The sequence below is a fragment of the Catharus ustulatus genome, chromosome 1 (genome assembly GCF_009819885.2).
Source record: "Catharus ustulatus isolate bCatUst1 chromosome 1, bCatUst1.pri.v2, whole genome shotgun sequence".
NCBI lineage: Eukaryota > Metazoa > Chordata > Aves > Passeriformes > Turdidae > Catharus > Catharus ustulatus.
The window spans coordinates 133,048,716-133,064,415 of NC_046221.1; the positions used below are offsets into that span (position 1 = coordinate 133,048,716).

Below are 15,700 nucleotides of genomic sequence, written 5' to 3' on the forward strand. Positions count from 1 at the left end.
TCTATTGTTTCACAGAAAGTGATATATGGCAGTCACATAACCTTCTGTCAAAGCGTAGTCAGACACCAGCAGAAACCTAGAAAGGTGTCAAGCATCAAGTCTCCAATTCAAGAGGAGCCTGAAAGAGATAGATGTGCAATTTTACCAAGCACTGGTCACAGTGGCTTCAGATGCCTCCATTACAGTTATTAAACTGAGCATTCCAGTCCTGAGAGTTAGTTTGTCTGGCAAGGAAAAAGAGACAGGAGAGTAAGAGGAATGATACTTGAGGGACTGGGTTTCAAGTTCATGTGTAGCTGTGAACCATCATCTACCCATCCTCTTTTTAGCTACATTTTCTGAAAATTTCTAATATTAATGCTAGCATAAAAATCATTCAGAGCAAAGGATTTTTTAAAAACAGATGTATTTTGTCAGATGAAAGTCTTTCATATACTTTGGATGCTCTTATTGCTTATAAATATTTGCGGAGTTAACCATACAGTGAAGTCTATAACAACTATATTCTATGGGACTTCTCTTTCAACATTTTCTTAGTAAATACAAGGTAAGATGTTAACCATGTACATCTTCTGTGTCACTTAGTCATAGCATTCCTAGAACTCCCTCCCAAAAACATATGCTGAATTTACACTCTCATATAGTAAGATTTATTCCTGTGCATTTAAATCTGGAAGATAAAGCATGGTAAAGTCCAGAATGCTCTTGCTCATAAACCCTGTGTGAAGGAAACTAGTTACTTATTGGGATGAAGGAAGATATCTCTGTTCTTTTCACTTTTTCAGAACTGTAAGGAAAAACAAATAATTCAGAGCAGGAAAGAAGTTTGGGTCTAGCTAGCAGAGAATAAAACCCATCTCCTGCAGACAAATAAAGCCCATCTAAACGAGTTTAGAAAAGTCAGTAACTCTCCTTCCACAGAAGAGTCACCATTACATCTTCCAGGTCCTTAGGTAGGTCTGGGAAAAAGGGCTGGCAAATCCCATTCTAGAAGGATGGTACCAACCATATATCAGACTTGTGTTCCCATAAAAGACTTTTAGGAGCAATACAGAGTGCAAGCTGTTCATACTCTGTCATGCCTCATGACTACAAAGCACAGAGCTTGGAGATACTGGTTCCCTGGCAGATTATCTGATGACCAGGCCCTCCCACAAGAAAATGTTCTTTACATGCAGAGTGTTCTGAAAGATCTACAGATGTAAAGACAGAAATTAGCTAGGCTTTGAGGGGAGGTAACTCTACATTATTACTGACTTTTATCAGATTTACTCCATCATTTGTAATTATTGTGCAGGTTCCACAAAGTAGAACTGCACTTTCAATTAAGAAGGTTTTTTAATATTTAATGTTGGCTTTCCAATATTATACACAATATAATAGTGTGTCATTAAAACTAATTTAATCTAGTAGAATTTGAATTCGGCAAAAATGCCAGAAGGATTATACCAGAACTATAATAACAGTAGCAATAGCATTTTTAGAAGACTGAAATTCAGTGTTATGCCTAAGAGTGTTTCCATACCTCATGCTCAAAAAGCCATTCAGATAGTGAAAAAAGCAGTAGAAATAATTTCAGGTGGAAAATGAACCAATAAATATTCCATAAACTCCCTCCATCTTTTTTTTTCAGAGATTATGATGGCAATTAGGACAGTATATAGAGTTTCTTTTATATTGTCTAGGGATGCCAAGTCTATATGCTCAGTTGAGTTATTCAATTCCTAAAATGCATTATGTTCAAATCACACTTTCTAAAGTGGTTTTCTGTTAGAACTACATCAAATGAAAGCCTTATTGCTGGCTTAAATGTAATTCAGTTCATCCTTTCTGTGTCAGGAGATGTTTTTATATATAAGGGGAAAGAAATGAAAAAAATGTTTAAAACCCACTAGTCATCATGAGGGTTTTTTAATATCATCAGCACTGCCATAAAGGCAGATGATAAACTGCACACTATTCAAAAGAAAGAAATAGAATTAAATTAGCGTTGAATTACTCTAGATTAATCATAGCCCTGGATTCCTGTCATCCCAGGGAAAATAAAAGCTTGGCTCTTTCGGATTTTAATGTTCCGTCTCAGACTTCACCATTATTTGTAATGAGAGGGAAGTAAGAAGTCCATGTACTGAAGAACACAGGAATATTTTGAACTGGTGGGGTTGCTAAATTTTTGTTGCTGTTTCTAACCAACAGCAAAGCAGCAGTGGCAACTTGGGTCCACATGGTTAACATTAATGTCTCACAACAGTAACCTAATGAAGTTCTTTAGTGCTGGTCACAGGTAAATGCTTGAAAGGTTTGTGGCAAGGGAAAAAAGCTTCAATAAATAACTTGAAAATCTGCTTTCATAATTATTGCTTTTTATAATGGCATAATGGAACAGCAAAGCATAATTGAAAAAAAAGACTGGAAAAGAGGAACTATCTTTGGAGCTAATAGGATTTACAGTGGGTTTTTTTTTTTAATTATTATTTTTTTATTTTACTTCTTCTAAGATGAATAGCTAGTTAAAAACCATTAAGCCTCTCTCAGACTTGAGGGGAGAATTTAAAGGTCTTTTGTATTATAGCTAGTCTCTCTAGGGATCACACCTAAAAAAGGAGAGATGAAGATTTTCTTCCGTGCAAGTAGAGAATAATAGTTTCAGGATGATTTAACTAAAAGAAGAAAGTTCTGGGATCTCTCACATGAGCTTTTCTCCCAGATCCTTGTTACCTGTGAAGACCACAGCCAGAGACCTGGTGGTCACTTTGCAATGAGAGGGAAATCTGATGCATGACTTTTTCAAAAGTTAGGAGCCCAGTTCTGCAGTGACTTGGATGTTTATGGAACAGCAGGTTTTCAGTAAATGGAAATTTTAACAGAAACTTTTTCTTTTTCTTCTTTTTTAAATTTTTTTTTTAATTGAAGGAGGTGGAAATTGGCTAAAAAGAACATCTGGAAATTTTTCAGCCTTTGATCAGAAGTGCACCAGGTTTTGTCAGCTGTTTCCTTTTCCAGCTATAAAAAGAGATAGACTCCACCACTCCCTGCCCCCCCTCAAAAAAAAAAAAATGCAGGAAAGATTTCCTGTCAAAATTTAAAAAAAACCCAAAAAAACCCCAAAAACATTGGGTTGAAAATTTCACTTTAAAAAAAAACCATTGAAGTCTGTTAACATTTTCTACTGTCAGTTTTCCAGACAGATGTGATTAGGAAAGTGTTCTCAGGTTCTCTGTGCGTAGGTGGAGCTGGTATTCCTTATGCTCCCCTGCAGCATCACTCAATGCCTACTTGAAGCTGGTAGAATTAATGGGTCACATAGCAGGACTCAGATATTTAGATGCAACCTGCCTCCAGCCTCTGCTGGAAGCATGAACCTCAAAAGTGTTGGCTAACACTGGTTTTTTGCATTTTCGTGGTGTGGCTGATAAAGCAACAAAAGGAGTCAAAGGATGTACAATTATATCCTATGGCAGGTACGCAAAAACAATAGCAAAGTAGGCACCAGTAAAAGGGAAGCAACTGAGGGAAAATCCATCAATCTGGTCACTATAGGCATTGCTGAAAGCACACAGCAAAGGAACAAGGTATAAAAATAGTGTGATGGGACTGGAGCAAAGAATTCTATGTGCAATTTGTTTAGATTGAATGCTATTATGCAAATAAAGCATTTCATTGCAAAGCAGCCAAGATACATTATTCTATTTCCTGCTGCTAAAATAGAAATTATTCAGCAGTTGTTTGCATAGATTTATTGAGGGGAGGCCTACTTCATCTTCAACAGCTCTTGCTTGATTTGCTGTTATTGTTTTGGGCCATAGTGTCTGCTCAAGACTGTTGCACAGTCCTGTTTGTCTACTGCTGCAGGAGCACTATTCTTCTTTTAACCTTCAATGGTTTAAGGTGGGAAAGCATTAGAGACATTGATATTCGGTTGATTTGTGAAAAAATCGAGTCATAATCCTCTTGGCTCTTTTCCCCAGCTGTCTTGGTTTCTTTTTGAGGTTCTTCTGGAAGAAATTCTATGCTTTCACACTAAAACCAACATTTCATCTCTCAGTTTCTACAGATCAAGTGATGAGATGTCATGTGTGAACCCCCTGAAGGCTGAGAAGAGAACCTCTGACTTCCCCACAGAAAATTGTGAACTGCAGTTTCTTACTGGCTGACAACACCTTTGATTCAATTTGTATGAAACTCAATTTACTTATTAAAATGGACATTATTGTTCAAATATTAGAAAATCCATTTCTTATATGTTCTAAGCTGTACAATTGTCAGATTTTTATGGTTTAGATTGTAAATGTGGTTTTCTCTGGCTAATTATTGGTATTATTTTTTTAATTTTGATGTCTTAAAGGCCAATGTACTGTATCATAATAATATGAAGGACGTATTTAACAGGTGTGGAAAACACTATATACAAATGTATATTTCTAAAAGCTATTTTTATGATTAGCACATTTTACTGTTTTACCATATTTAGAGTCATTGCACTGCTTTGTTTTCTGCTTAATTCAAACAAGATCATTTTGATCAGTGCCACGATTAAATACATTGTGTGGTATTTCCCATTCTTTTATTCAATTTATTTGTCATTGGAAATAATTACATTTGGTAATAGAATAGCCACTAAAACGTGAAAATGTCAAAATAAGAGAGCAATCTTTCATAAACTGCAAATTGCATCCTCCTGTAAATCCTTTTCTTCAGATAAGCCCTCTCTGTGATGCCTTTCATCAGACAGTTGTTACAGCTGTTCTTGCAAATCTCTAAAGGCAGTTTGTTGCTACCATATGGAAAGTCAGTCAGCATCCTGTCTAGCCAGGAAAATTACTTATAGCCTGCCAATATCTGACAGCCTGACTTACCCTACTTATTACTTTTTGGGTTATTTTCTGGCAGTAGTCTTTCCACCCACAAACTCCTAAGGCCCTCCTAAAAGCCTGAAGTTGGAATAATTAATTATTACAGATGCTGTAGGGGGAATCTCAGTGTAGAATTTCTTAATAAATCATATTTCCTTTCAAACAGAATGGATGCATTATTTCTCTTGTTACTGAGACATTAAAGGTATCAAAGCATATGGGCACAAGGACTTCTCCCCCATAAAAGTACCAACTTGTTCACCATCCCAAAGTCAGACCTCTTTAGCATTGCAGATGACATGAAACAAGGAATATGTATTTATTCATCTACATCTTTATGTTAATGGTACTCGTATAGAAAGAGACATGTCTTTAAAGTGATTGCAGGGCAAATAAATTATTTATTAGTTACAGCCTCCCAAGAGGGAGAAGAATTAATTTTGGAAGTATCTTACACAGTGAAATGGAGCACAGACCCAGCTGTGTGCCAGTCTGCAGCACTGAGCCCTGACCACTGAGCCCCATGATAGGGGTACTTGCTATTTCAGATCATATAAACACTGCAAAGATGAACTCTTGCCTTTCCCTTTCAAATATTCTCTGTAGGCTGAAAACAGGAAAAAACAAAAGGTACCAGAGAGACTTTTGAAAAGATCTAACTTTGAATTTCTGTTTTAAAAAGCAGTTTCTGAGATGACAGGTTCACCTCAAGTAGTGCAGATGTAAGTGGGTGGGAGCTCAAGGTCTCTGGTCAGGTTTCTGGCATGGGGGCCATCATCAAAGAAGGATGATATTCTTCAAAAATTTGGAAGAAAAGCATACATTTGAATTTAAATATCTATTACTGAGTGAGAATTGTTTTCACTAGGCAGCTATGTGACTTTGCACTCTCAGTTACATTTGTGTATGTTATATCTAGCTTGTCTATTCTGTATGGAGTTACATGGTTTACATAAATGCTGAGTAGCACCTAGCTCCTTAAATAAGGAAAGACTAGTATAAGTAGTTACACCTCAGCATAAAGAATTGCAGCTTCAGAATTTATCAAGGCTAACTCTCTGAGAAAAGTGCAGCAAAAAAAGTATTACTCCTGTATAAGTGAAAGGTTAGGTCAAATCAGAGGGTGAAATACTTCTCCACTTTCTATGTCTTAATATAGGTTATGAACATTTTTAACTGTAAAAATGCAAAAAGAATTGCCATTTTGGGATTTCTGTCTTTGACAGTTGTAAAAAAAAAAAAAGAACTCCTAACCTCAGCAGCTCAAGGGGCATTTGTCCCATTTAAATCACATAAATTGTTGGCTGATTTAAGAGATGCAGAATATCATCCAAGGAAATCAGTTCTGATATTGGTGTTAATAAACTAGATATGAGAAACATCTAGGTATACTGTCTCTTCACCACCTCCATGCCAAATGAGCTAACACTCACAGGAAGCACTCTGAGATTTTTACACATTCTTAACAATCATTACCCTTGGACTATAAACTCACAGAAACGATTTGCACATTCATAATGTTGACACTGTTTCACATCACAGTTTAAGTCCTGACTATACTTTGAACACAGAAGTCATCTCTGATAACACCACGAGGCACTACTTCATTTGCAAGCCAGAAGATTGTTACCCCGTGCAGTCTATTACTAGTAAGGTTTCTCAATGGCATGTTTGCTTAAAATCACTCCAGAGGATGCTGGTAGCTTCAACAGAGCTTAATAGTTCTCTGCTGTCCATGTCTGCAGTATGCTCAGTGTTGTTTGCCATCACCTGTTACTTGTTTGACACCAGTTTTGTCAATTGTGGGATTTTTCAACATTACTCATCCCTTGCAATATAGAAGAATAGGAAACATAAAAAATCTTGTCAATCAGTTTGGACAGTCAACAGTCATGAAATACTTTACAGACAGTCCTGAATCAAACCAATTCATTTTCTACACGGATCTATATGCTCTGTGTATTTCAGATATTTGTTTCAAACATGGGCAGCTGCATGAATGGAAAATATTTACTAAAAAGCTTTAAAGTTTGGATCAAGAAAAAAATATTTTTACTTTTGTAAACTCTTGTATTACATATTGTTGCGGTTCCTATTAGTTTTCTCTGTAGATCCATTTTTTGTTCTGAAAAATCACTGTACTTAAACTATGTAGATAACTATAATCTTGTTAGAAGTCAGATTTTTAATTGGTGCCACTGCAATTTAGAATTGAAACATTTAGTTTGCCCATTAGAGCAGATTGATGGTTCATTACAGTTTTCTTTAAAATGTTGTAACATAATTTTTACATGTCTGTAAATAAATATTTTCTCTGATTTATGCACTAATTCAGTTTTGCAATTTCTTCTCTTAAAATGTGACTCTAAGACACTTTCCAGGAAAAATGTATTTCTTTCATGGAAAAATGGCATTAAATCTCTGTAATACAGCCATCCTTCACAAACTTCCAAAGCATACCAAACAGAAGCAGGCATTCAAAATATTAAGTACTAAACTATAGTAAAATGGATTAAAATGTTAAACCTGCTATCATTTCTATAGTTTGAGAAATTTAAGCACCAGTACTGTATTAAAAATTGACTGACCAGCAAAGTGACCAACTTCCTGAAAAGAGGGAATTCTTCAGTGCAGTGAAAAAGAGGGAGGTACAGTGGGAATATTTCATTGAATTTAAGAAATGCATTTCCTTAATCTTGGAAGCTTCTCAGTTTCATGAATCACAAAAGCAGTATGAACATCATTTATGAAAATCATACCAAAAATAATTATCTTTTTCTGCTCAGTGTCCAAATTCATTTTTTCATTCCTAGTTCTCTATTCCATTCACAAGGTGTTGCTGTGCAGGCAAACTAAAGAAAATTGGTCCACAAAGTCTACAATAATGATTTTAAATTATATTGGTATTATTGGGAAGCAAGATGATTCTGGAATATAAGGTAAGAACAGCACAACTTAACAAGTTAGTACTTTAGCTCTGAGAATTTCTCAGCAATGAAATGTTCTGACCACAAGAATGAAAGAGAAAGAGAAAATTAAGGCCCTTGTGTACAGCAGTTACAGCCCTGTGTTTACAATCCATGCCCTTACAAGAATCAGCTCTGGAAAACTGATAAGAAAATCCTCAGAGAGACTGCTTAGAAAAAACACAGAGTGCTACAGGTAGCACGTAGCTGTTGAGTTTTGGATGGTGGAATAATAACCCATTTGAGACAAAAAGTGCTTGAAGTTTTGCGGCTGCTATAATAAGTGTTTTTTTCTGATTAACCCCTCAAAAAAAAAAAAAAAAGATTGCTGTTCCATGTTTGTGCAAACAATTAATCTGCAAGTATCACACTTTATTTTAGCAGAAAACTAGTTTTCAGAGCATGCATCCCATATAAATCCCAAAAACCAAGCAAAACTGTTTCTAAAGTTGCCTTTAAATCTTTCTGACACTGTCCTGGCTACATCACTTAGTAGCCTAAGGTAATGGAGAAAAACTTTGTATAACCACTCTGCTGATGTATTACTATATGTGAATATACCTATGGTATGTAGCTATGCATATGTGGAAAAAAAAACTTCCACTGCTTTCTGCTTTAGATGATTAGAACTAGAGACAACTAAAGCTGTGTAAAATAAGAATCAAACTCATCCCTTTTGATAGTCATTAAATGAGTACCTTCAGTGTCTACTCCAAATGGAGTAGACTAGACTCCAATTCTTAAGTAGAAACTGTGGTCAGTGTTCATTCTATGAGTAGTTACAGCAGCATTTTGCAAATTATTTCAAGAAAGAAGAAGTTATACTGCTGCTGATAATAGTGCTGCTGATAATAGTGCTGCTGCAACAGGACCACAGTGGAACATGATGGAGGAACAGAGGATATACAGCATGGCAGGGCTGCAGCTTGAACCTGGAGCCGAGATCTTCATGAGGATTGGAAGGATTTTACCTCAGAATGACCGAGGAAATTATTAAAAGGGGATATTTTGCACTTGTATTAATTTTACATTTGAAGAAGCCACCCCGCCCCATACACTTATTTATTTTCATGTGTCTGCCAGCATGCCATGATTTTGATGATTCTTTCAAGGGGTAAGCCTCAAAATTTGCATGTGATTTTGGTGAAACTTAGTGAGAATTCAACACTTAGCCATAAGTAGTCAATCACATTAAAAATTTACCCCTTCTTCAGAATTTTGGCCTTGGTGTTTAATCCACAAGCCAAGGGAGGGATTTCATAAATATCTGTTTACTTGAGTGTTCACATTAATTGTAAATCTATGCTTCCATTGATAGAAAAGCTATAGATCATAGAAACACAGAATGGTTTTGGTTGGAAGGGACCTTAATGATCACCCAGTTCCAAGCCCCCTGCCCTGGGAGACTTTTCATGAGACCATCCAAGCTGACCTTGAACACTTTCAGGCATGAGACATCCACAATTTCTCTGTGAAACCTGTCCCAGTATCTTGTCACCTGCACATTGAAGAACTTCTGCCTAATATCTAGAGTTTTTGTCTTTTTTTTAGTTTTCATGAGACAGTGTTTTACATTCTGGTCTGCATCAGCAATCTACGTTAAAAAGAGGACACATTTTTATGTAATATGTGATATCAAGCAAATCAACATCAAAACATTTCTTAGTTCTATAAAAGACAACTTTCAGTGATACATGTCAGGAGTTTTACTGTGTTTGTGATGACATGTTGCATTACTTGTAATCAAAATACCAGTGTATGAAATTGTGTTTTGCAGATCTATTCATTGAGCACTATTATTTAAGGCAGCAGGCTTCAGAGAGAAAATTTCTCAGATCCTGTCTCAGAAACATAAATATGTTTTTTGACAGTAAGCTATAAATAATCAATTGTACTGATTTCAAGGACAAGTGACCTTTGAAATTTGGATACTTCTGCAATTACAGGAGGATCATTTGTAAGTGAATTGCAAATTTTGAGGGTTTTTTTTGGTAAGATAACAAGGTGGGGAAACAGTAATCCAGGAGTGCTACCAACTTATATGGGTCTCATTCTGGTCAATTTGTTCCACACTGGATTTGGATGATTCAAATCATGTCACAAGATAACATGATAGAAGCAGACAATTAGTAACAACAACAAGAAAAACAGAAAAAAAATCAGTGCCCATGGAATTGCATATGGGCATCCATGTAGACAAATGACATTGCTACATTTTCTATGAGATGTAAACTTTAGGTTCAAGAGAAGTTCTGTGAAACTCCATGTGGTGCAGAGCTACAAAGAGAACACATCTGCTGTTCCTGCTTACTCAAGGGCATGAGTAGTCCAAGCAGATGTCAGATTTCAAGCAGCTTCCTCAGATAGCACTTTTCAAAGATGTCTTTACAGGGGGCAAGTTCAAACTCTTTTCCCAACACCTTAACCCCCACTTTTGTGGGTGATTTGTATCATACATTAAACTGCGAGTTTTTTCAGAGAGGACAGCAGCAGTTAAGTAGTCTTCTCCCAGGAATGGAGAGCATGACTAAATGGGTACACGTACACCTACACACAGCCCATGGACCTGCAAATGGAGAAGATCCCATCCCCATGTTCAGGGATAACTCCTTGAGGGTTGAAGTTACAAGAGGCTGAGTCAGGAGGACTAAAACTCTCAGAAAGTTTATGAGTTCCTCTTTAAATATGGTTTTAGAGACTGTTTTCATCTGCATACCTCAAGCAGTCACAGAAGAAGAAGGAGTTTGAATAATTTCTTAGCTACAGTGAAGGGATATAGGACATGGAGAGGTCACTTAGCTGTCTGGCAGACTTCTGCTGTTGGTAACAGCAGGAAGCTCAGAGGACTACACTGGACCCTGGCCTAGTAAAATCATTACAAATTGAAAGACACTGGTGTTACAGTTTATCATATCTTTGTGTTTCCTTGTGGGCAAAATTCTTAATCTAAATATTTCACATCGAGCTGAGTATAAATTTTCACTGCTGTGAATAATCAGCATAGTAATGGAGTTTAAATCATAAATCACATTTTCCTTTCCAGCAAATTCCCCAGTAGGGGTAGTTCTAAGTTGACAGTGTTAACCAGGTTTGGAGCAAACAGCGTGCAAAAGCAGAATTATTTAATCTCTTCAAGCTAAGGTGTTGCCTTCAGCAACGATGATCTGATTTTAGTGGTCTCCATAGCAATGCAGGTGAAAATTTAGAAAAGCATTCAGCAGTAAAACCAGAAATTCATAAAATTAAGAATGCAGCCCACTGAGGATTGGTTTTCATGGATGATGAGAATGTTATGCTCACATTTGTGACTGAAAAGTATAGGGTTCATTTACCACGAATCACTAAAATCAAGCAAGGATCATGCTACTGTAGCATGTTGCTTCTCAGGAAAAATATTTCTACTTCCATATTGTTTGCAGATGTTTTTGGTTTAAAAAATATAAAAATTACTGAACTATGAATTTTAGTATGTTTTCTCTTTTAATTTAGGCAACACCATATGCTTTACTACATAAAAATCTCCAAATCACCTGGCTGAAAGATTAAGCACATTTACACAGAATACCAGACAGTATGAGGGAGACACACTAGCTAGTAAAGACCTGAGCCAATGAGTCTAAAACTGAAGCCTATAGAATGACAGAATAAACAAGGTTGGAAAGATCGTCTGTCAACACAGCACCATCATAGTTGCTCCTGTATCCCCAATGCCACATCCAGGTGTTTCTTGGATACTTTCAGAGATTAGGCCCTGCTACCTCCATGGGCAACTTTTTGCAATGCCTGATCACTCTTACAGTGATTTTTTTTTTTCTAATATCTAATCTGAACCTCCCCTGGTGCACTTTAAGGCCATTTCCTCTTTTGATATAGCAGAACAGACCAACCCCTACCTCAGCAATGAGGTGCCACCCTGACTCTTCTTCAGACTAAACAACCTCAGCCACCTCAGTCACTCCTTATAGGACCCTTCACCAACTCTTGCCCTTCTCCAGGCATGCTCCAGCACTTCAATGTGCTTTTGGAAGTGACAGGGGCAGAATTGGACACAGCATTTGAGATGTGGTCTCACTAGTGCCAAGTGTAGCAGGACAATCACTTCCCTAGTCCTGTTGGCCACTGTTTTTGACACAGGCCAGAATGTCATTGGCCTTCTTGTCCACCTGGGTAACGCTGTCTCATGTTCAGCCACTGTGGGTCAGCTCTCCCACATCCCCTTCTGCTGAGCAGCTTTCCAGTTACTCTCCCCTCTTCCTGTAACAGCGCAGGGAGTTGGCCCAAGGGCAGGACCTGGCACTTTCCCTTATTGAACCTCATGCAGTTCTCCCGAGACCATTGGTCCAGCCTGTAAAAATCTCTCTGTGGAACCTTCCTGCCCTCTAGCAGTTCAACACTCCCACCAAACTTAAGTGTTGGCTTACACTAGCACATGTGGTGCCAGTTCGGGTTTTTCAACCTATCCACAATCCAAGTAGGGCCAAGACTTTTCTGCATCTGCTGGTGCAGATGTGCCTCAGTTGCACATGACACAGCTGGACAGGAGGATCTCCAGAGCTCCCTTCCTACCTCAGAAATTCTGTGGTGCAGTGATTCCATGTTATCCTAAAGCAACATACATAAAGTTTATATTAAAAAAATGCTGAAGGTGCATAAGTAGTGAGCCAAAATCAGCATGTAGCACTCATCTTGTGTATACTCTCTGTAAAAAGAATCTCTTGTCTATATTTAAAATATTCTCATCATGATCACTTATTGAAACAGGAACTTTTTATCCCAGTAGAGTCTTGCAGTTGCTGAAGTCATGCTCAGCTTGCTTTCTCTCTCATCCTATTCAGGATGAACATTCATTCATTCATAGCCATTGAGCACTTAGTTCACACAAAGAGGAACAGTTCAGCTAGAAAGAATAAGAAAGGGCTATCTCAGAAAATTCTGCAGCCCTGCATCAGGGAGTTTGTAGTTGTAGACTCAAGGTCTCTGAGGTGGTGAGGGGAGGTGTTCCTGTCTGTTCCATCTCTGAACTATCTGTGCTATGTAATGAGCTGCTGGATAAAGAGCTACAAGAAGGGTGGGATTGGCTAAGCACTGCTCCCAGCTATTCCCACAGAAGAGAAATATTTTTGAGATCCATTGTCAGATGAATCCCAAGAAGATAGACCATACATTGCTTCAGGGAAGAAAATAGCAAATGGTGATGACTGAAGGGCACCTCAGAAAGAAGAACAAAGGGAAGATCCAGAGGGAGAGACCAGCAAGACACTGCTAAGGAACCAGTGTTTGGCCCAAGGAACACAATACAGAAGTAAGTGACTCAAGAGGGACAGTAGAGCTGTTGAAAGGCACAGTGAGAGGCCATCCTGTTGCCATAATGCCACTGGATGAAAATCTAGGTTTTGTGCAGGATCCTGAGAAGAATACATACATGAGATAATCATACCAAGTATCAGGTGGGGAGAGCTCCCGTGGGCATATGGGGGGAGTGTAGGCACGGACTGTGTAACCAGGGCACACAGAGTTATTAAGTCTACGGCAACTTAGCCCAGATCCAGGCTGAGCATTTTCTTGCTTCCTAAATCAAAGGTCAGGACAACAGCTGAGGGCAGGTTCCAAGGACTGTGATATTGAACTGAGACATCTATATACAAGTTTTCTAGTGGGTATAGTCTTCATGGCTTAGAGAAATACTGAGTCCCACTGGAATCAATGACAATACCACACACTCAAGTCCCCAGGAGTCCTTCCTTAGGATCCCAAAACGGAGACACCAAGGAAGCAATGTAGATGACTAAACACAGATGTCTAGTGCCATTTTAGATCCTCCTTTAGATTATCTACAAATAAATAAGGCTCACATAGTCCTGACCATATCTGCCAGTTCCAGGAGGATGTTTCAGTTACTCAGGACTTACTCAGACTGTCAAAACTTCAGTTTTAAGAAGGATGTAAGGTTTTGAACCATTTCAATATTTCTAGATGTCTATGTTGCTGAATGACACTTCCAATTTTAACTGAGATGTTTTGATAGGATAACTGGGGGTAGATGCCAGTTGAAAAGGGCCAAGGTAGGCAAAGGAAAGTTTTGAATACATTTTCAAACTAGAACCTGTAGCTTCATAATTCAGATTCATGTCAACAACAGCTTCCAAAACTCTGCTCATATAACAAAGAATTTCTTGTAGAAACTCGTGGAAAACTGGAAACTAGGTTGAACAAAGCTTACGAAAAAGTAAGTTGGTTGCAAAAATAAATCACTTATTGATAGGTCCTAGATCAGTTAAGTAAAGCAGGAACTGAAACCCCTATCTTGTGTTACCCACTGAAAAATAGAATTAGATGTATCATCTGCTAAATTATCCTTTTATCACCTATGAAAGAACACCAGACTGTGGCACCTATTATTACCATTAGATGAACCATACTTTAGTCACACCTATCTCAATTATTGCCACAGTGCAAGCTGCAGCAGGAGATTTCAAAATATACCCCAGCCTGTGCCGTCTTTGTACCGCTGGGCTCCCAATTAAAAGAAAACTACTGAAAGCCCATTTTCTCAGCTTAGCACTGCAGGAACTTGAAAAATAAGAATAATTTCTCACCATGAACTGTGAAATGAACATAAAAGTGTGGTAGACTTCTTTTTTCTTTTTTTTTCCCTTTTGAATTACAGGTTCACCTCTGGTTCAGAGTTAGAGACACTTTGCTCAGTAGCTACACCAAAGTAGCCCTGCAACCCCCCTGCAAACCTGGCTGAAAAGCACTCAGCCCTGGCCAACACAGTCATTTTCAGGGATGGAAGGGCAGAGTCCCAGGGGTAATTCCTACCACAAGGGCTGTGGCATCCTTACAAACGCATTTTTTGTCCTTCTGTTTTAATAGTAGCAAAATAATGTAAAGGAAATAACTATGGCTTAATAAAATCTTGTTGTGCATGAAATAGAATTAGTTTCTTTTTTAATGTATAGATATCTTGTGCATTCTTTCTGCTATGAGTAGTAGTCTGGGTCTTTGTCACAGGGACATCCAAGTGGAAGAGAATGAAAAGGAGCAAGTGGGAGAAAGCACAAGGTTTTCTGTAAGATATGGGGTTTTTTTTTCCCCCCTAAAGACCTACCTATTCTTATATTAGTACTACATTGGTAATTAATGAGCTGTAGTGTTCTTGTTTCATATACTGCCTTGTCAAACTTTTGTTGCACTGTACATTCATGCTTATATACTCATATATCTACTTCAAAAGTTTCTGTTGAGACTACCATCAGCTACAACAGCATTAGGGAGACCAGTTTTGAGAAGACTGTTACAGATTCTGAACTACATCCATCCATATAATTTGAGTATAAAACTAAAATACAAATGCAGAAATGCAGAGGCTTTGCGTTTCTTTATAAGCTATTCCTCAGCTCTCAGTTTCACAGAGCCCTTCTTGTCTAAAACTGAGGGTTAGAACTGCACTTCCTGAACTACCTTCACTGAATTATAAAGTTGTTTGTTTCTTTGTGAGTTAGATAACAAAAAACCAAGAGCTGGAATAGCAATCAGAAAGTTATTAGCCATTCTGTGGATAATGAAAACTTCAATAGTATTTGAACAGCAATAGTTCTTCTTTTAAGAAAGGCACACACTTTTTTTCCTCCATTGCAGAAACTAAACACTGACAGCACAAAGAGAATGTGGAAACAGGTTATATCATTAATATTTACCTGGGGATTTTGAACACCTCTCTCTGAACCCTTGAAGTGCAACATGATCAGAGACTGTATAATAGGACCTCATAGAGGCAAGTTGAAGCTTAAAAGACGTGAAGGAGAGATAGACATGCTACAACTGTATATTTTTAGTGTTACTGAGCAAAATTGTTCTGTAATGTCTCCTTCCCAGCAT

The 15,700-nt window shown here is 37.7% G+C and overlaps 1 protein-coding gene across 5 annotated transcripts in view; it reads left to right on the plus strand.

Annotated features, from left to right (window-relative positions):
- The window catches only part of RALYL (RALY RNA binding protein like), a 381,123-nt gene extending 375,042 nt beyond the window's left edge, over window positions 1-6,081 (plus strand). For all 5 annotated transcript variants that reach the window (XM_033058427.1, XM_033058421.1, XM_033058443.1 and 2 more), the window contains one exon: window positions 4,046-6,081. In XM_033058427.1, the coding sequence (XP_032914318.1) occupies window positions 4,046-4,063 (18 nt within the window). In that variant the 3' untranslated portion in view covers window positions 4,064-6,081. The remainder of the gene's footprint in view (window positions 1-4,045) is intronic.
- The last annotated feature ends 9,619 nt before the right edge of the window (window positions 6,082-15,700 follow it).